The sequence below is a fragment of the Opisthocomus hoazin genome, chromosome 5 (assembly GCF_030867145.1).
Source record: "Opisthocomus hoazin isolate bOpiHoa1 chromosome 5, bOpiHoa1.hap1, whole genome shotgun sequence".
Taxonomy (NCBI): domain Eukaryota; kingdom Metazoa; phylum Chordata; class Aves; order Opisthocomiformes; family Opisthocomidae; genus Opisthocomus; species Opisthocomus hoazin.
The window spans coordinates 68,178,651-68,200,603 of record NC_134418.1 but is presented as its reverse complement, the minus strand read 5'-3'; the positions used below and the strand labels follow the sequence as shown (position 1 = coordinate 68,200,603).

Genomic DNA, 21,953 nt, shown 5'->3' with positions numbered 1-21,953 from the left:
GAAAATTACTTGATAATAAACATAGGGAAAAGAATAAACAGGTAAGGGAAATCTAAAAAAGGTGACATTGAGTTCCCTGGTTCCCAACACTGCGCAAAAATCTTACTTGGAAACTCCCAGTCTACCTATATTTTAAAGACTAGATTACCTTTAAGCATTATCAGAGAAAAATTCTTCAAGGAAGATCAAATATTTTCTGAGAAGTTATTAAACAGGCACAAACCAATACATGAACATATAATTTTCTCCAAGAAATTTGATTCTCCCACTTTGGTTCTACTTCTGTTTTTTCCTTTAGCTATATACACAAAAAATTTAAAAAAACCACCAGCCCCTAAAAAGTAAATTAGAAACATGCTGGGTCAGTTCTTACAGTGATATAAAAACATGCTGATATAAACAGAGCCATGGTAATTTATATTAGCTGTAGAATTTTCTCTTATTAAATCAGTTGCTGCCAGACTGTTTTGTATAAACAGCTCTATAAACAGATATCTGTTAATCCAGCAATTTAACACGAAAGAAGTACCAGTGTTACTTCAAAGCTGAAACTTCAAGAACAAGAAAATCTCAGAAATGAGTGGAATATTTATCCCATACATTCCAAGTGAACTTCATAAGAAAATATTTTGGAACAAATACATATTTAAACCATAAATCCTGATGAATTACCACAAGGAATTTTTCACAGAAAAGAGCTGCAAGAGGTGGATTTTTCTTTTTTTGCTGTTGGCAACACAAATCCAATAGGATAGCTGCTAAGACAGCATTTAGTAAAGGTCATACCTGAGTCCTCACAAACGAGAATTTTAATTAATGCCATAGCAGCCAGCAATTAAGTTTGCACATCTGATAGCTTTACAATATAGACTGGACAACTGCACCGACCTACACGCATTTAGATGGCAATTGCTACAGTCGCGAGTTCAGGTTTTTTGTTCGTTTCAGAAAGCCAACGACCTCGTACAGAGAGCAGGAAATGTGAAGGTGCTCCTGCCCTGGAAGACTCTGCTGCTCCCGCTAATCGCATCCAGCAGACGGACGCTGGGCTCATACCAGAGATTAACTTAAGAGCATCACTCAAGAGAGATAGTTGAAATAAGATAACATTAGAGCAGGCTCTTCAGTTTAAGCAAACTGAAGCATACGGTAACAGCTTAAACCCAAAACCTAAACCTAAATGCTTCCCAACTGCCAAGGTATAAGCCAGCTTCATTCTCTTGCACAACCAGCACGAGACAGAGCCAATCCTCTAATATGGGATGGAAGAAGCAGATTCAGTCTCATTGTCCATTTTCAGATTTATCTTAAATCACAACAAATAACAAATACAGCGAGCAAAACAGAATCTGAACTGAGGAAAGTAAAACCAGGCACTGCCAGGAAAAATTTCTCCACTGCTTGCTAACCTGTCAAAACACTTCCAGTACAGCACTAGTAGCCAGCTTGTCCTGTCACTAAGCTTCTGGGCTAAAAATCTGAAAAACCCAAAACGTGTTCACTCGGGATAGTCACAGCACCTGACAAAACAAAGCTTCAGGGTACTGCAGTAGCACACAAGGCCTGTTGCACTCTCTGTAGTGTAGGATAGGAAACTGGTGACCACGGTTAGGGATAAACTAGGCCCCACAGCAATCTGTCGCACAGCTGGGGATGCTGGCAGAGCTGGCGCAGGCCCACCACCAATTGCACGATGGCCCCTCTGCAGTGACCCTGCAGTGAGTACTGTGGCTTGCCCAGCTGCAGAAGAAAAACAACCAGGAAACACCATGCTCTGCTTCTGCTCTGCGATGCACCTAACCTGGTAACATCTTCACACAGCTTCATCTGCTCTCTGGCTTCTTTTTCCTCCCAGAGTTTTGCTGTGCTAAAAAAAGGCATCTTCAATTTCCTGATGCTCAGCTTGGTTTTTAATCACGCCATGCATTCTTGCATCTCTTGATTCTCTGACCTTTGTTTCTGCTTGCTCCTATGCTCCCTTGAAGGTTCTCTAGGGATCTCTGGGGCCTAGGAGACTGGTTGTGCAATATGGGCCTTAACACCCTCCTTAAAAGCTAGTTCTGCCCTGGAAGCAGTCATGTGAGCTGGCTAGCTCCCTTTCCAAGCCCACACAGACACAGTTCTTCTCCCCGAGAGTTCTGGTTGAGTATTTTCCAATCATTTTTTCCAGACTGAGGCATTCGTAATTCACTTAACGTAAACCAATGAGGAGTATACCTCACTGAATAGTGTAAACTGTACTCGCAGACCTTAACTGAATGTGGAAGGTGGCCTACAGGTAGTAGCAAACTAATCAGATCATTCTTCCTGAGCAATTGCATTGGTATGTCAAAGCGGACTGGTGCTCTAATCACACTTTCTCTATAAATACTGTATTGCATTGTAATTATTTCAGCAGTGAGTTACAAGACCAGTATTTTTGTCAGTAACTGTGTGGACATAAGAGATAATCTGCCACTATTCAGCAATGACATTATAAACTGAAGCGCAGAGTACCCTTATTCCCTCAGTCTTACTTAAACAGATTACAGTCAGTGTTAAGACAACTGTGAACACTGACATAGGAATAACAACTAATACTGACTGGGAAAGAACTGACATATTAAAGCTTATCTGTGAAGCAGAGGAACTTGAGAACACCGTATTTTGATTTTGCCAATTCTTTGCTTTTCAGCAATTTTCTGGCATGGGGTATATTCCAGGAACATAGAAATTCTCGTGATCTTTAAGAAGAAGGGAAATTGATCCAGGGAAATTATAAACGTCCAATTTAATTCAAGTTATTTCAAAAATGTGAACAAATTACTCTTCCTTGTCTGAGTCAACAGAGTAAGGGCTAGGTAAGTAACAGTCAAGCACCTGTCAAGAAGAAACTGGACCCAGCTATTAGAAAGAAAACAGGTCAGTTTTCTTTCAATATCAGGTATTAGGGTGGTACACATCATGTATCTTGACTTGAACAACTGTATCAGATGTTACATAAAAGCTGGGAGAATCCAGTCTAAAGAAAAACCACTGTAAGACAGAATGAAATTGTACTCAAAAGAGTAATCGACTGTTCTCTGTCAGAGTGCAAAGAAATATTGTATTAGATTCCAAAATGTAAGTAAAGGCCAGTATCGTATGGCATTTTCATAAACGATTTCCAATAATTAGAGAGTATGTTTATTACATTTGCAGATGACATCTGGCTGGAAAATTCTTCCAGCTTGGTGGAGGACAGCGTTAACATACAGAGCAAAATACAGAAATGCCTTAAGGGGGAAAAAACCTGTTAGATACCAAGTTCTGACACTTGGGTAGGAAAAACAATACAGGACAGGGAAAAAGTGGGCTAAGTAACAGTTCTAAGATCAAATCTGATAAACAGCAGACAAAGAAGGGTGGAATGGAAAAAGTAGAACTTCTGATTGCAATCTGAACATGTTACCATATCAAACCATGGTGGCAAAAAGTGTCATACTGTGACATGTAACTATGAACAGAGCTTGCAAATCGGATGAAAAAAAATCCTGCTGCTGTTCTTGTTTTTTGTAAGACTGTAGCGTGACTGCCACGTCTAGTTTTTCTAGACAGATCTAGTCCACTTAGTGAGAGTTCTGGAAAGAGAAAAATGAGCACACTACAAACAGGGAAGACTGCAGGAGCTGCGATTGTCTAATCCACTGAAGAAAAGACTAAGGGGAGGTTCATACAACATGCTTTGCACATATAAAGGTCAGCTGCCGTGAATAAGAAAATAAACAGTTCTCCACATTAGTGGCGGTCATGGAACAGTGAATATAATACTCCTCCTAGGGAATTTCCTTTGGATATTAAGGCTTTCTAGCAGGACAGGTAGTTAGAAGCTGGTTAGTTTGCCTAAAAAGGTTGTGAAATCTACTTCTTTTATTCATTTCTTTTAAAGAAACAAGTTCAACAATAACTGTCAGAGTGATTTACATATAGATGGCTTTGCTTTGGGTAGAACAATGATTGGGTAGTTTTAGCATGATGCTTCAGTTAATAAATATTGCCATACATAGAAGAAAAAGTAACTATTAAGAAAATGCCCAGAGTTATTCAGAAACGAACTTTGAACCACATACTTAGCTCATACTGCAACACAAGTGGCAGAAATGTAATGTTTACTTGCAAAGTTCCATACAACTGAAATAAAAAACCCCAAACTTCCCCAACTATTTGTATACTGATCATAATTTCTACATAATGTTCTTGCAACTAAACAAATAGGTTAGCAGCAAACACAAATAATTTATTTTACAGGATCCTTTTTTTTCTGTATTTTCTTCAAAATTCTGAAGTGATTGGAAGATAAAGCTTTCATGTAAACTGATGACTAAAGAATAATGCCTCTAAATAAAAAATGCTTCACATCTTCATGTGTACAGTTCCATAAAAAATATTCCAAGACATATTTTATACCCAAGTCAGTAAGACAGAATGATATAATAAAACAAATAGGCTTGCAAATGCACACAGTATTACAGACTAAGAATTAAAATCCCTTTATCCATCATCATAACAGTGAACTGCAATTTATAATGGCATGAAGTTTACTACCCGAAACAGAAAAAAAGAATTAGTAACTATATAATCATTTAGCTTTGTTTAGTAAAATCCTTTGATATTCTTAATGTTCCAAGAAATGCAAACCAAACATTTCCAAATTTTCTTTCATGCCAAATGGGAACATTTAGCAAAGGCTTTCTTTTTCACTTGCTTGAAGCAAATTAGGGTAAGTGCTGGACATACATTTTGAAAATTATTATGTATTACAATATACCAATATTGCCTTTCTGATTATATTAAACAGTAGCACCATCTACTGGTCCAGAAGATCCTTTCAAACTTTAGAAAAAGCCGTGGATAGTGATCCAGACAAAATGATGCAAAACGCTACTGAGAGTAACACGTAGTTTTTCAGTCCCTGGATAGGCAAAGGGGGAGAAAAAGAAAAATACCATGTGTCATAATAGATACCACTTCACAAAAAAAAGTAAAATAATGAACTAGGGTTTCCTTTTATGACAAAATTAATAAATCCATTACATGAAATCATAAGTTTTGTACCATATTTTTTCATATGTTTTTATCATATTTGCTGTTCAAAACTGTTTAATACAAGTTATCAATGACGTTATGCACTTAGTAAAATACAAAATTAATTTAACAATTTAAAAAAATATTTATAAAGGTCTATTTTCAGATTATTCTTAAGCAGTATGCACTTGTGCAGAGACAATTGTAAAATGTATGAAAAGGATGAAAGATTTGGCGAGTCACAAAGATTTGGATAATGAACATGATGGTCTCCTAGTGTAGTGTAACATTAATCTGCAGTGGGAGAGAGAAAACTGCTACCTCCTGATCCAAGGATGCCTAACGCATTTCACAGTCACCAAAAACACTGAGAAAGATGATCTCTAATAGCAAATTGGGTGTCTACAGATCATGGACAGACTAGCTAAGGGAACCTGAGGATTACACTGCCAGCATTCAATGCTTCAAATTCCACTAGCAAAATAATTTCTGCCATATATGTTAACATCCAGTAGAGAAAATTAGCCTGTTCTATGCAATCACTGCCATATCAGTTTAGGAATCTCTACATTATACTGTAATTAGCAAGGGCCACTAACCTCTGTCTCACCTTTTTGGTCCTTCGGTGAATCTGACCCTAAAAGTCTAATCTATTTGTCTGTGTGATTATTAGGGCAACTGCTCATTCCCTTGCCCCCACTGAAAGAACTGGCTCAAATAAAGTTTTCAGGCTGTGCTTGGCATCCTGCCTCCTGGCCCTGCTACAGTCTTCATTTAATCCCACTGCTGCTCATACAGTTATGGAATTCAAATGTGCATTCCTGTAAAAATTGTTCACAATTCTTCATCTTTCTTGGAAAACTTAGTATTGCACGATATGACTTTCAGCTTCACAACGCAATACTTGTAAGGAGGTGAAATCTAAGAGATACAGCTGTATAACAAGCCCTACTGTTCCTAGAGCTAGAGGCAAGCAAGAGAGATTAGGTAAGAGACCTAACAAGATTACCTTGATTTCTTTAAATACAAGGACTCCCCACATTGCAGCAACAAGGCCAGGACCCTAAAGAATAAGATTCATTTGTACATTACAACATTTCATTAATATGTGCCACCTTCTCACTACTGTTCTCAAGGTGGTTGAATTTTATCTGGATAACCAATTTAGGCCTTTCTATTTTGTATAATTACAGCACTCATGGCAAAAGCATAAACATCACTGAAATCTTCACAAAGTAAGACACAATAACATATTCAAGAAGGGCTAAAGAGGCAAGAGACTTTTTTTTCCAGAGAAGGCAGAATTTATTTCTATATTACATTGTGGATCCTGCACTGGCTATTATACATTCTTTTATTAGGCTCCAAATAACATGACTCACTTTAAACTACAGTCCACAACGTTACCACCTTTCAGAGGACTATTCAGGTTTATTGGCAGCTACCATGGATATTCCTAACATTTCCTTTATTAGCATGACTAACTAGTTAGACAAAATTTGATTTTATTGCTCAGTGGGACAGCAAGAGACTGGAACATGAATGTCTTTCCTGTATAGCAGGCATCTGGACAAAGCATAAAGCCAGCCAGCCAGGTCAGAAAAACTACTGATTATCTGTGATGTTGTTGTACAGACTTCCTAACTAACAGCAAACAGTGATATAGAACGGTAATTTCCAGGCACTCCTGGTAATACAGTTTTTCCCCTGTGGGAGCAATGATCTGAATTTTCATGACTGATGAGAAAATATTATCTGAATACGAAGCGAAAACTGGCTCTGTTAATGCTTCCCCTTAGAGCTGCTCTCATACACTTGACAGGGGTTTGGACAGTGACCTTCCTCGCTCCATCTTCAGTACCGCTAAAGGGCACAGATTTAGGCCAGCAGGAAACAGTGTCTCACGCTGAATGTATTTGTGGGTGCTGTTTTCTAGTGAAATTGCTAACTATTATTTGAATAATAGCTAAGGTGTTCTTCCACTTTCTAGATAATGTACACTGTGAGAGGAATGCATTTTAAAAATGAAGCAAATTGTTAAAGGGATGTGACGAATAGCTGTCTGAAATTCTCTCTAGGATGAAGTACAGCAGCAGTTGCAAACCTGTGGTCCAGACAGCCAGTTTCTTATCAGTGCTGTCCTTAAATTTTTCATTTTGTCACTTTATATCCTTGCCCTTTAGGCATACTGATAACTGAGTTACTAAAGCTGCTTTCCATTAATCCTTTAATTTCTAATTAGAATGATCCTAAGTCTTTTTTTCATTGTATACTGCAGAGTTTACTCTGATTTACTGCATCTTGACGCAAAGTTTAATCCCTATTAACACTGTTTCATTAGTTTGCTCCTGAAATACAGTTGTTCAGCAAAATTTTGGTTTTAATATTTATGAACGCTCATTTGCTGTAAGTTATCTACCTTTGCAGCACCATCTAGTAGATTGGCAAGAGAATAAATGCAAAGTTTATTTTTACCTAGTGATGCAATTTATGCAGCTTCTGGAAATTATCAGCGCTTTAAGGGTACAGTATCATAAATAGGAATAAAACAGACAAAAGGGCCAACCTATTTTTCCTTCATTTGCATAAGAACACTATTTTCAGCAATACATAATCTGTTCTGCATGTTCAAGAACTGTAAAAAGAAAAACTATGTGACTTAATTAAGCAAAATGACTGCTAGAGGATAAAAATTATGAATGAAAACATCCAGAACAAAATGTATTTGCTGGGATGAAAGCACAAAACATTTCTTCTTTTAATCACTTAAGTTTACCATTTAATATTGATATAGCTCTGGTTACAGAGCTTTGGATTTTACATAATCTAAAAACTCACACTTTCAATTCCTCTGTTTTTTTATGATTGGCATTTATCAACATGGTGCATGTCATAATTTCGACTTAATTCCACAAATGAGGTGGTGTGGGGGAAACCCTTCACTTTTAATTCTAATCACAGATTTTAATTTTTTATATACTTACTGCAGTAATTATTGGAAAGCTGACCACAGCACTGAGATAGTGATTGGCTATGAACCAGCAACAATTGGCTATTGCCCAAAGCACACCAGAAACAAACCCTAGAAAAATAAATCCCAATCAAAAACAGGCACAGCAAGGTATAGAGAGCAATTTGTGGAACATTTATATTTATAGTATAATACAGAAACTGTAGTCATGTATTTTAGTATGTTAACTAGTTTAACAAGCTGGTTTTGATAATGCAAACCAAAGCTCAAGGGATAAAATCAGCTACTCCAACTAAAGTAGCAAATTAATTAAAGTTCATGATTTTCTGGGTAATGTACTCTCCATTCTAGCAGAGTCAGTTTTTGAAAATCCACCATATGCAGTATCATTTTGTTCTAACTTCACATTAGAAGAAAATTTATCATTGTTTCCTAACCTTAATGAATTAACCTAATAGGAGCGATCTTTCAAAAGATGCAAAAAGACAAATGAAGACTTGAAAGGCAAACTACAATTCTAACACATAGCTTGAACTAATGACTGCAAAACGGTCAGAAGAAATAACTGAAATTAATTGCTAATTTAAAAAACAGTCATACCTGGCAATATGGCTTGGGGATAAACATTAGGTTTATTTTTCCTGGCCACACAGTAGATCAAAAAGTAGACAGTACTTGTAAGAAATATTCCACTGAAGTGTGCAAAAACATAATCTAAATCTGAAAGACAAATCACCAAACTGTATTAGTTTTAAAACATGTTATTAGTTCTAACCAAATTTATTTCACTGATAGCACTCACATAGACAAAAACACATCAGGAGCTACTGCTAACAACTCAAATTCAATTGTGACTGTGACAACTACAGCTGCCGCTCTGACTGTGGACAGATTTGGTCAACCACACTTATATTAAACATGAATTAACTGCTGCATTGACCCTATAATTTATCACAAGCTTTCATGCATTTCTGCAAGCTATTTTCAGAACTCTGTTAATCAAACTACTGAATTAATTTATTAAAAACAAAACTGGGGTGGGGTTTTTACATAATTACATCCTCTCCTGACCACCTACATTTGTATTCCTGAATACAGCCTTGGTTTTTTTCTGTACATTTAAGGGCAAGACAACTGCATGTACTGTGTAAGCTAAACACAGCACAGTTTTGTCTTTTCTTTTAATCTTGAAGAACGTATCACAATTTTGATCACTATAATCATTAACAAAAATAAATATTTTATGGACATGGTATGCACTAAGCTGCTGCTGGCACTACCTAATAGGACTCTACACTAAATCTTAAGGAAAATGTTTCTGGGGAAATGTTTGAAAATGGTGATTAGCCTTAAATTAAAAGGTTTCCATTTCAAAAACTACAAGGCTTTAATTACTTACATTGTTCTATATCTCTTCTGCTCATCAATTATGATCAAGCTTCTCCTCTTCCTTTACGAGCGCACTAATTAGACAATTGGTACAGCTTGTGCCCTTGTTTACCTCATGTTCCAGGCATATGAGGTTTGTATTTTGAGAATACCAGCTGTATTTCAGAAGGTATTAAATACTATGAGTTAAGTATGGTAGCCTCTGGGCTGTTTCTCACTGTTCTTTTCATGGTGTAATTGACCTCTGGGAAAAAAGGAGTACTAGTACTATAATTATGACAACGTATAACACTACAGAACTGCTAAGTTGTCACAGTGTATTTCCAGGAGTACCAAGAATTTCACTCTATGCCTTTATGAAAGCAGGAGACCACAATATACTGATGAAATAAAGAAGTGATCTATTAGCCTTTACCAAATTGACTTGCTCCTTTATATATAGTTTCATTTCTTCTCCCATGGTCCTTGATGTAAAGTACTGGTACAAAACTGGAACCGTAGAGTATTCCAGCTACTACAGCCAGGCTACATCCTCTTTAAATAGACAAAAAATCAGAGAAAACAGCCTAGCCTTAATTAGGGAAGTAGATAATACACTTAAGACAAGTCCAGTTAAAGACTGTGTATCATATGAAAATTGCTAGCAACACTATAAAAATAATACATTTCAGCACATCTTTATTTTCTAGTGTGCAAATGGTTCAACACAGTAAATTAGTTTTCCTGTACTTTGTGGCCAGGTAACCCAGACAATTCCTGCCCAAAGAGCCTACAGTCTAGATTAATGAGAAGAGAAACCAACTAACTAGAATTTCCTAAAGGCAGAGCTAGGAGAAAACCAACCAAAATATAGCTAAAATGCTCCTATCATCAGCTTCACTGTTGCAATCTATATATTATATAACTATTCCTAGGTTCATTGCCTCCACAGTGCCATTCCCTGCCTCCAAATCGTTGTGTTCTTGGCTGTCTCCACTCCCCACACTGGCCCCTTGCTAGCTGCCGCTTCTACCTTGGAGCACTTCTGCTGCCTCCTTACTGTGCTGACATGCCTTCTCCAGATGTATTCACTTGGAAACCACACCTGGAAGAATGTTAATAGAATAGGCTCCTTCTATGCTGGAGTGCTAATCAACCAGGTGATAAAAAACAGCTCTGTAATTACTTAGTTGCTATTTACTTTGCAAATATTGTTCTTTTGTAGTAGTAACTAACACTTACTTGATCAGGTAAAGCACACTTAACAGTGTGAAGGAAAAAATCTAATAAATTGAGCAGCTATTTATATATGGATACACACACTAAGACTAGCATTTCAAAAACTGTTAGTGCACAACTGTGCTAGGAAAAACACAGGACACAAATACTGCTCTTCCTCTGTGTTCAGCTACTTTCTCTGGCTTCTTGGCCTGCACCAGTAAAAGAACTGTTAACAACTTACATGAGTCTTCTTTTTGCTGGAGAAAGTCTGTTCACCCATGAGTCATCAGAAGTATCTTCAGAAACATTAACAGACTGCAAAAAATGAAGAGTTTTCACTCAGGTTTGTCTTTTTGGGTTTTGTTTTTTTCTGTGTGGTTTTTTTTCAAATCTCAAACATTGTATTAAACAGAACAGTCTTGGTCTAAAAAAAGAAAATTAAAATGGAAGGAGAAAAAAGGACTCTACAGAAATAGTCTGAAGAAAGGCGAAATATGTATTTTTTAAAATAACAAAATAATAAAATGATCTACCTACCTCCAAGTTTACCACTACAAGTTTGGATACGGATTTTGTGTTTATTATATACATATTAGAGCACAGCATTTTTCTTAAATCTGCATGCAAGTAGATCTGACTTTCAGAACTCATCCTTCCTTAAACTGATGACTGATTTAATCTATAGATTTTACTTATGATGTGTTTTTGCCTTCTGTTGATATCTCTGGTGTTACTACCAGAATATCAGGACTATTTGCAAACAGGGAAATTAACACTCCTGTCTGCAGCACAGAGAAACTGCAACATCCTTTTATTCAAATCCTCCAATGAGATTATCTTCTGTGATTTGCTCTGGCAGACAGGAACCTCTAGCAAGCATTGAGCACAGCCAGAAAACTCTGAGATGGTCTCTGTTCAGGGAGCAATTGAGTTTTGATGCATCACTGACCTACAAGAGTAAGGTACAACGGTAGCAGGAGCCTACTGTTCTCCAGCTTTTGTTGCATACTTTGGGCTGCCGAAGGAGCAACAGCCAATCTGGCACCCCTCCTTGGCCTCCAACCCGTGCCACACCTGACGCAGAGAATCGTCGACTCTCGACAGTCTTCTGGCTCTGTAACGTGGCAAAAATCTGGTGGACAAGAGTTATACACCCTGTTGCCTCTCATCTAAGCACCCTCCTAGTTTTATTGTTAAGTTTTAATTAAAATTGCTTCCTCTTCTCAGGTAGGAAAGTAATACACGGTCTTTTATATAACCTCTCTCATAATGAAAAAGCATTTCTAAGCCATTTAAAGCTGACAATAGAGAAAGAACACTTGGGAAAAACTTTTGTTGCTCACAGTCAACTGGATATACAAGAACTACAAGTTAAATACAATCAATGCATATTTATGTAGTTTACCACAAATCCTAGCAAATCTGGTTAACATTAAGAAAATTTTTTCTTTTTAAATGGATATGCACTTTCACTGCTGTAAAAGAACAACTGTAGAGTACTTACACTTTCTCTCAGTAAAGGCGTACTTTCTAATGAAGCTGAAGAACTCTGGACTTCAGTTTTTATAAAAAGAAATATGACAGCACTCAGAAGAGAAAAATACACGAATAAATTCCATGTCAGCTCATAAGGACATAACATTTAGCGTCCAGAGACAGCAGTTTTATCTGGAGGCATATTACTTTAGTTTCATTATCACCCTAGAGTCACTTAACTGTGACATAAGTAAGTAAATCAGTCTTTGTATCACTTCATAGATCATTCTTCTACGTAATGGGATTGAAATGTCTCCTTTTTACAGTGTGTAGTTACAACCACATGCTAACAGTTGCTTTAGTTAACAGTGTCCTTTTGTACTAAGCCACACATACAATGGAACATCCGCATGAAAATTCTGTACGGAACATCTTAAACCTGCACAGAACTGGCTCTGTGCTCAAGGAAAACTGTCAGTTTTTAGTCTTCTATCCTATGCGAGTGAGGGAATATTGCTCCTACTGAGCCTCATGCCTATGTGGAAGGAGAAGGGGTAGGGCTCAGTGGTGCTCCAGTGCACTAAGCAAATAAAACGAAGAAGAAAAGGTAACATTACTACTCGTATCCCCAGCTCCAGTAAATCAGGTAAATACATGTAACCAGAACTAGCAGGACCTGCTCTTTATTTTTATGCAAGATATTTTAATGATTTAGGAATTCCTTTCCACAGCTGTAAACAGAATGTCTCCATTTAAAGAGTGATTCATCTCCTGCTGAAGGAATAAGGATAGATACAAAAGGCTGTCAGCTTCCTCCAGAGGGACTAGGCAAACACGCACAGGTTCCACAGAGGAGGATAAGATGAAATACACACTTCTGAGCTCTGCAGAGCAACGTACACAGGCTTTGTGCAGCTTGGCAGGAAAACTTGTTTGGTCAGGATCTTTTTCCCTGTTGATCACTTCTTCGTGAAAGCTCAGAAGCAGGCAGGAAGCAGGTGCAGAGATGAATGAGTTCACCAGGCAGGAATAGCAACACTGCTACTATGTTGTGAGTACCTCAAAATCATGTGCTACGTGCAATGGCAACGGGTAAAAAGCGGCAGAGCCTTAGGAAAGTGGAAGAGTAAATGCAAAATTCACAAATCTAAGGCAGCAGCTCTCTCCTAGCAATCAAGAACAGCTCAATCCTCTCTATGTCCTTAACACCGTTCTTTCCTAGAGGCATTAGGTCCATCTGCTGTTTAGCACGCTTATGGCAAACCTGGGATTTAGGGCCACTGTTCTGTTTCTAGAAAGACCTTCCTAGATACCCCGCTGGAAAGCAAGAACACTGCTACGTAGCAAAGACCTCCTTTCCTCTGTGTTTGGACCAAAATGTACACTCATACAAATAACAAGCAAAAAATAAGAGTAGAAGTCCTGCTGCGGATTTCGAAAGAAGCTACAGTTTGGGAGTTGTTGTAAGTGTGGCTTAAGAGTTACAAGACTCTAGGAGCTACTGAGGACAGGAGATAATGCAAAGCCTCTGGCTTTTCATGGACCCTGAAGGATCTGGGAAGGGGTCCTGTAGCATATTCTACAGTTAAGAGCAAGGATTTGTACCCTGGACTGAGTGAAGTCAGATCGGAAATCTCACAGAGGTTTTCTCACCAAGATTCTGCTAGTCAGTTTTTCCTCTATCACAAAATTTGGGGAGAGTGAACTATTTGAATAACCAACATGAGTGCATCACTGCTTTGCCTTGAACATGCCTGCCAGCATAAAAATATACTTCTGTGTTTATCAATAACCATTTCACCACTGTATTGGGTATCATGTATGTTTCTATTCTGAAACAACACTGACCAGCTAGGTATGGATAGCTCATGAATTCTGCAGTAAATCAATTTGCAAAAAATACTCTAGTTAAATCATCCCTGTGGTAATTAAAAACATATTTGACATTATAGAAATTTATTCTAAGAATAAATTTTTACCTTAATAGTGAAAGTCCAGCTCCAATATAATTTAAGATTGGTCTTGATACCTCTTCTGGGTCAATTCCAAACCAACCAAACCTGGAATATTTAACCGGTTTCACTTAGTTACACTGACTGCGTATAAATAGTTAAATTATAACCTTGTCTTGGAAACCTTTACTCATGTAAATTATTCTGCTTAAGTTTATATTTGCAATATTGGATCAGTGCTTCAGTTAGCTTGCAAAAAGCTATGTCTACTTTACAAAAATAATATTTAATTTACACTGATTTTTTTTAATCTGAGTATTTAAAAATTGAAGTTGATTTAAATTATTTTATCATCTCATGCTGCAGAAGAAAAAATACAAACAGTGTACTAGTTTCACATTAACAAATACATTATTTATTCACTCAATTATGTTAATGAACATCACTGGGCATTCTTCTTCCTATCGAAATAGAGGAAACACATGAAGACAAAATAATTAACCTGAGAACTATCCACTGAGAGGGGAAAAAGATCTTATATATATATGATAAAGGCTCTGTATCTGTGATAGTGTTTTCACTGCAGTTATAATGAAGAATTGGCAACATTAATTATGTATGACTTAAACATACTCACCGTGAACTTGCCCAGCCTGTCAGCAAATTAAAAGAAGCCCATATCAAAAGACCAAGAGCTAAACCAATAGTTTTAACAATAGGGACAACTGTAACATTGCCTGAAATACAAAAAACCAAAATTAAAATCAGTTAAAACCTAGACTGTGATATTGTATATTTTTGCTTTAGATTGTATGACTGCTCAGAAGGCAAAGAAATTTAGGCAACTACAAGGTGGTAGGAAATAGTGTTTTTTAAAAATAAATATATGAAGCACAGACTTTTCCTCAATACTGCTCTAAAAGTTATTTTTGGTGTGAATTTGCTGCTTATAAAATAAGCATAATAAAGTAATACTTGCTACAAGGGTACAGCTCCATTAATAGCAAGACTTTAAAAAGCCAAATAACTACCAAATAACTACTACCTTTTACATGGAAAAGCTTTTATCACTGTTTTTTTTTATTAAGAGTTTGGATTACTTTGTGTTTCAAGAAACAGACTCTCTTTATCCTTACCTGTAGCCCACAAAAAACCCCCAACCATAGCCAGAGGCCAAAACCGGGGGCAATTCTGGATTAAATTGACCACCAAAGAAACTACCCATATGGAGGCACAGAGAATCCACTGGAAGAACATGCCTGTGGAAAAATCACATGTACACAATAGAGAACTACAGCATATTGCATGTGTGAATCTCTTCACATACTACGTTTTAGGTAAAATGGTACATAAAAAATTGAAAGGTGGCCACCTCCTTTGTGAATTTCAGGGAACCACATTGCAGTATATTCAAAAGATATGTTTTAGTGTGGGGTGTTATAATTCTGTCAGCCTTTCACTTTGCACGCATTCTTTATACACAGCTGCAAAAGACTCTTTGCTGGACAAAGTTTACACAAGCCCTGATTCTCAATCACATGAAAATTTTGACAGGCTTCTGACAAAGAGCATATTCAGTTACTGGAAACTTCTCCCACCACTCTAGCAGCAGTGGACACAGATGACTGCACAGGAGAAAACTCCTTCAAAGCTCAGGGCTCAGGCTTTCTCACTAATCCAGGACACTGAGGATGATAAAAACTTCAGACAGATCTCTTCTACCTTTGTAGATTCTCTAAGGGTCAGCCAGGCAGACTCGTTTTACTTTATGCCAGCTGAGCTAAGACTTTTGCTTTAAAGTCTAGCCTTGTCTTGTTAGGACCACATTTGGCACAAAGAAGCGAGAGGTTATATGTAGCCTGTAATGCAAACACTATTATTGCAGTAACATAATAGCAGATTTATTCATCCAGGGATCTGGTAATTGAGTATGCTTCATATAAATGTGCAAATACAACATGAACCTAGTACAATAAAGTGATAAAATTCCAAGTAGGAAACAGAAGCCATTGTTTCCTCTTACTGAGTCACCAGGTAACAGTATTAAAATTTTAATTTTTGATTTGTTTTTATGTTAGGTTCACAACTGAAAGGCAATACTCCAAAGCCCAACAACTTTTAGAGCATAAATAATATTGTGTGTATTTGAGAATCCTCCCAAAGGTAGAAGAAAGGACATTTCACTTTCCATTGTGAAATGCTCATGAAATGCACATCTACACTGTTCAAGTGCGCAATGACACATAAAAAGGCTCTTTAAAGATTTGCCAGATGCTGAACCAATACATTATTGCTTTATACCCTAACAATAGCAAAGAAAATTAAAACATGCTCTATGGATATAGGCTGTGATGACATTTATAACTCTAGCTATGGAAACTCTCATATTCGCTGGTATACTATTCCTATTAGCAAAAATGCTAAAACCAACAAAAATATACGAATAAGTTTACCATCACCAGTATCAAATTTCTTAACAGGCACAAAATTTGTCCCAAATAGAAGGACAGCTACTGTGGAAGAGGTAAAGCCAATAGCTAGATCTGTTCCATTGCTGATGTTAAAGGCACTGTAAACTTTCCCGATGTCCATCTTTGTTCTGAAGGTGCCTCTTACTGTGCAGTTGTTTTGCTGTGGGTCCTGACAGGTTCTGCAATCAGAGAGTGGAATTAAATGTGCGGAGTATTAAACAATACCAATGTAGTTCAGAAATCAGAAACTTAGAGGACCCTACTTATCAATCTCTCAAAAGCTGGAAAGAACTGCAAAGTACACTGTAGAAACCCATGAAAATCTGCCAAAAAACGTGAATGAAGTAACTTAAGAACAAATGTACAGAAAAATCATCATTGTGTGTTTCATAAGCAGCCTCACGGAAAAGTCTATCTGAAAACATACAACAATGTGAATGTAGAGATACACCTAAAGGTTGTCAGTACTTGAATCTGCGAGGCCTATGGGAAGCCCGGACATTTTAGGAAGATGCTCTATCAGAATATTCCTTATTCCAATGGTCAAAGCAGGGTCACACTGGAGTGTGTAAAAAAGCAGGGGTTAGACAAAATCTTAACTGGCAGAAGAAGCTATAGCAATTTGCAGCCCTGCTGCCTAGAAGTCAGGAAGAAGTGCAGAGATTCTATAGATGCCACAGTGGGATCAAAATAGCACCATAAGGTACACAGGGATTGTTCTATCTGATACAAAACATGAATAAAGGCTCATTTTATCCTGTGGGGAACAAAGGGAGAAGCTGCCTCTAAAGTTTCTTCGTTCATTCCACATAACTATAATAAGAAAGGCAAAGATTTTTTTTAATCCCATACCTCCCCCTTTTTTTTTTTTAGCTGGAGATTCATCTTGATGTTACATTCAACAGAAGTACCACACACATACTTTTGATATTATGACTCTGACAACAACTATAATAACATGATCTTTACACACATAATCGTAACACCACACTTAAAAGACTACAAATAAGAAAAGCGTTCAGAAATTTAACTTCAAATGGCAACAGGATACTTAATATGCTGTGAGTATAAAGGAGCATATTTTTAGAGATACGCATGCAATCCTGTTGTTGAAGTAATACTATTTATACTGATTCACATGACATCCTAATGCAGTTTGACATTCCCCAGTGCAGGTGGACTAGCTACTGCCTGAAAGAAAAAAAGCTGAAATAGGATGGTGGAAATTTTGCCAAGTCTTGTAAGAAGTGCTGTGACTACACACTCTACACAAAAGCAAGCGCTGAGCTGCTGCACATTCTTTCACCTTATTTTACCCTCCAGTCTTACCTTCTCTGGGGTCCTTAGGACACTGAGAACCATGCCTGCTGAAGTTGTGATTTTATCCACAGCTTCAGCAGGGCCATCAGTGTTGGCTGAAATTAATTATTTGAATTAGCAGGCGAAAAGTTAAATCCCACAACTAATACAACTATTTAGTTTCGATATTTTTTCCCTCAAAAGATGTCAGTATATTTTTGAGTACTTAGTAAAAACACAGATGATATTTAGAAGATGCACCCTGAAGGTACAATGGCACCGGTATTTCCATTTATCTTATTATTTTTTTCTCCTTCACTCTTCATCTTTCTTGCCTACTTAGAGCATAAGCTTGTGCAGAAAGTTTTCCCTGTATTTAAGACTCTTCTATAAAGTCTGTTTTACCTGGGGCCTGTAGACACTGAGCAGCTCAAACAATAATGCTGGGATTTCTTCAAAGACTGACTTCACAGGCTAAGAAACTCTGTGACACCACAAGAATGGATTAAGATAGGTGAAGGCTTACATCATCTATCTTCATTCCATCAAACCTGACTCACTGAGTGAATAAATTTAATTCATTTAGTGGACAAGTAAAGCACAAGAGCTTGCTTTTGCACACGAAGAACTTCATACTGCTAAAGACGTAGAAACAAAGCTGATTACACTGCACCTCTATGAATGCAGGACTCAGTACTTTAGCCTTATAATAAATAAGTCATTATGCAGGTGAAATACTAAGCACCTTACAAATTTAAAGCGGTTTATCAGCCTTTATGATTTTGTTAATATACAGAGAAATGTTACTTTAAAAATATTTCAGTTTGTATCTACTAAGAGAAAACCTGTGTGCTGCGGGGCAATATACTTTTCTGCTTGCTTTTTATCATCCAATAATCTCTATATTGTGCACATTGAAGACTGCTGCACAACTGGAGAACCAGAATCATAATACCAAAAATGGAAAGGAAACACAGCTTCCAGTTAACCAAGGAAGAGTACGCTTCATTCAGACTGCTTAAAACTCTGTAACTTTCCAATGTTTGGGGCACTTCGTCCCCAAATTTGGACACCTTTCCAACCCAACTTTCAACTCCATTTTAATGCCTTCAAGAGAAAGCTCAACCAGACAAGGCCTGGAGCAACCTGCTCTAACTTTGATGCCAGAACTGCTTTAAGCAGGGAGTTGAACTACATGACCTCCAGGAGGTCCCTTCCAAGTTAATTTATTCTATGACTGTATGATCCCAAGCACATAATGAACTGGTAGACAGTGCTGACTATAGTTTTTTGCAGATGCCTGCACATACTTTGCATATAAAAGAGTTCACTAAAAGCCTCTTCTGTTCTCTACAATCCTATGTTATTGCCAGGTGGACTTAACAGCATAAGTGCCTCCAAAGGTTTATAGCTAACAAATTTATCAAACCAGAAGCACCTGCTGAAGCTGCTAAGATATCAGAACATAGTGCTTGTACCTTAAATACAAGCAGAGACATCACAATTGTTGCTGTTATTGAAGGGCTTTTTTCACTAAGCAGCCCTTACTGAAGGGCACTTCAGGGTTCCCAAGCTGTAGACGAAATACAATGAAATTTTGTTGGCACACATCGCCCTGATCCTAGTAACCTCACTGGTTTACCTCACTGGAGGGTTGTGCTCTGTATTTTCACCGTTTCCTCAGAAATATGCCGCCATTTTCCTCCTTCGCACAGAGACACAACACATGATGATGCTCACTTAATGCAACACATTGCTACAGTGTCTGCAGACAGGCACGAAACCAAGAAGCCTGCCCTTGAGAGCTTCCATCTCAGGGCAGATCCATGCCGTGGTCAAGAGCCAAAGGAACCTGCCTGCACTAACAGAACGGGTATTTTGAGAGGCTGCATGCCACACCGACTGCTTATTTGCACGTTTCCCCTGTCATACTTCCACCCTTATTTCGGGGGACTCCTGTCAGCGGCGAGGCGCTCAGAGTGACGTCCTCGGGGAACACCCCGGCCCCTGACCAGCTCCCAGAGCAAGGTTCCTCCACTCCCCTGAGACGAGCGCCTCGGAAAGGCCTCCTCCCGGCCCGCAGACGGGGCAAGGCCCAGCCCGAGGCCTAGGCCACCGCGGAAGGCAGCGCCCGCCGACCGGCAACGCGCCCTGAGGGGAAACTCGAGCCCCCCTCCCCCCGCCGCCCCGCGCCCCTCAGCGCTCACGCATAGGCCTCCCCCGCCGCTCCGGCCTCCCGCCCGGGCTTGCGCAGCCCCTCGCCTCCGCCCGCCTCCTCCCCATCCGCCGGCCGGCGGATGGGGAGGAGGCGGGCGGAGGCGAGGGGCGGAGGGCGAGCGGAACCACCGCCCCGATCTCCCCCGCGGCCTGCAGGCGTCATGGCGGCGGCGGGGTTCTTCCCGGGCACGCTTTGGAGACAGGAGCGCTAGCAGAGGGGAAAGGGCGGCCTCGGCCGCGGCTCCTCTCTCGCTCCCGCGACCGCCTTGCCGAGCTGGGGGCAGGGGCAGTGGGTGCTCGGGGAAGGCGGCGACATTGGGAGGCCGTGAGGCGAAAAGCTCCCCGCCGGGTCGGGTCGGGTCGGGTCGGGTCGGGTCGGGTCGCCCAGGCCGGGCAGCCGGCACACGGTGGGGTTTGTTTTCCTCTGAGCACAAAAATGACCGCCTTTGGCTTTCCAAACTCCTGCGCTGTTCCACAACCAGAAGCGAATGCGGAAAAATATGTCGAGATTTTTGTGGATTTCCCTGTAAGGACTTGATCCAGACCGGTTGAAGCACAGGCTGTTAGTCAGCGTGTTTAGTCACGAAGCAAACATTTTCTCTCTGGAGTGTAGTTTCCAGATGGCAGCCCAAATCGAGCTCCTTACAAACCCAGCACAAGCCGCCTAAAGTAATGCTTCATAGTTTGCAAAGCAAATTGTATTATCAATAATAAAGACATACTTTTTTTCCCTCTGGCACATAAGTTCTCAGTCCCATGGGCCCAGTAGAGCTAGGAGTGCGCCGTTTATCAATCATTTTAACATCAATGTCTGTCCGGGTGACATTCAGAGAGATGAACTGCACAACGTCTCTATGGAAACAGTTCAGCTGCAGTGCATGTGAGAGAAGCAACGTCCCGTAAGATAATCACAAGTGTAGCCTGGAAAAAAAAAAGAGTGCTTTTTATGCTAAAGGTATCGCGAGTCTACATGTTACATTATTCTATTTCAGAAAAAAAAGTACGTTAAGAAACATGTTAATCTTTTACATTGAAATGCCTGCACGTAAAAAGCAAGAGCGCACACAACAAGGAGCCAAGCCTGAAACTACACCCTCCCAAGCATCCAGGAATAAAGAGGGGTGTTGAGTTTTGGCTTCAGAAGACTCTTCACATTGAACAAAACGTTTTGGCCAAAAATTCCTCTTCTGGTTTCATTTGGAGGAGTGGATGGGTCTCAGAGAATTCATCAGAAATCACTTCTAATTACTGTCTCTGTCCCACCTGAACTGACGCTCGGCTATTCCTCACTGTTTCATCTATTCCTCATTATTTCTTCAGACTATGCTTGTTCTGGAGCATTGTTTTTCTCATTAACACAGTAGTTGAAACAGCACTGATGGTACATATGAAACACGTCAAATATAGGCAGATTCTAATTCATTGATTTGTGCTGTTTGACTTCACTGAAACCATAGGTTGTTGGAGATGAAAAGTATATGGGAAAGGCAGTCCATCAATGTGCAGTGTTTACTAAAATTGGCAACATTCATATTTCAAATTTCAGAGCCTTCTATGAATATAACATGTCCACTTAAAGAGCATCTTTTGTTGCAAAATGCTTTACAAGCCACCACAAAAAATATTTTGCTCTTTGCTGAATCCCAGCAACTTTTGCAGTTGTAACTACAGTGGGAAGAACCAAACTGGGACATCTTGGAAAAAGAAAAAAAGTAAGTGTCTGTAAATCCTGTATCTCTGAATACTGAAATGACTGAGTGGAGCAAGGAGGAAGGGTTAGATGAAGAAATAGGACACGTATTGCTTAAAAATACAACACCGTTACTTGTAAAAATTGACACCCAATCTTACATTTTGGAGAGAAACATACTAGCTGATAGGTAGCTTTTTGTATTAATAATAATATTGTATCACTGTATTGTTACAAATGGTTTT

The 21,953-nt window shown here is 38.8% G+C and overlaps 1 protein-coding gene across 5 annotated transcripts; it reads right to left on the bottom strand.

The window, feature by feature from the left end:
- Positions 1 to 597: 597 nt before the first annotated feature.
- TMEM144 (transmembrane protein 144) lies at positions 598 to 20,096 on the bottom strand. Of its 5 annotated transcripts, none has more exons than XM_075421626.1 (13): positions 20,009 to 20,096; positions 17,832 to 17,917; positions 16,485 to 16,681; positions 15,168 to 15,290; positions 14,669 to 14,768; positions 14,059 to 14,139; positions 12,108 to 12,189; positions 10,845 to 10,918; positions 9,819 to 9,937; positions 8,615 to 8,734; positions 8,028 to 8,125; positions 6,053 to 6,106; positions 598 to 4,930 (listed from the first exon to the last, which is right to left on the bottom strand). In XM_075421626.1, the coding sequence occupies exons 3-13, from the start codon at positions 16,621 to 16,623 to the stop codon at positions 4,847 to 4,849; spliced, it is 1,074 nt and encodes a 357-aa protein (XP_075277741.1). In that variant the 5' UTR covers positions 16,624 to 16,681; positions 17,832 to 17,917; positions 20,009 to 20,096; the 3' UTR covers positions 598 to 4,846. The 5 variants fall into 5 exon arrangements, with proteins under 5 accessions (XP_075277741.1, XP_075277740.1, XP_075277743.1 ...); XM_075421625.1 differs by having other exon boundaries at positions 16,648 to 16,681; positions 20,009 to 20,090; XM_075421628.1 differs by lacking the exon at positions 20,009 to 20,096 and adding an exon at positions 19,444 to 19,537 and having other exon boundaries at positions 16,648 to 16,681.
- Positions 20,097 to 21,953: the final 1,857 nt, after the last annotated feature.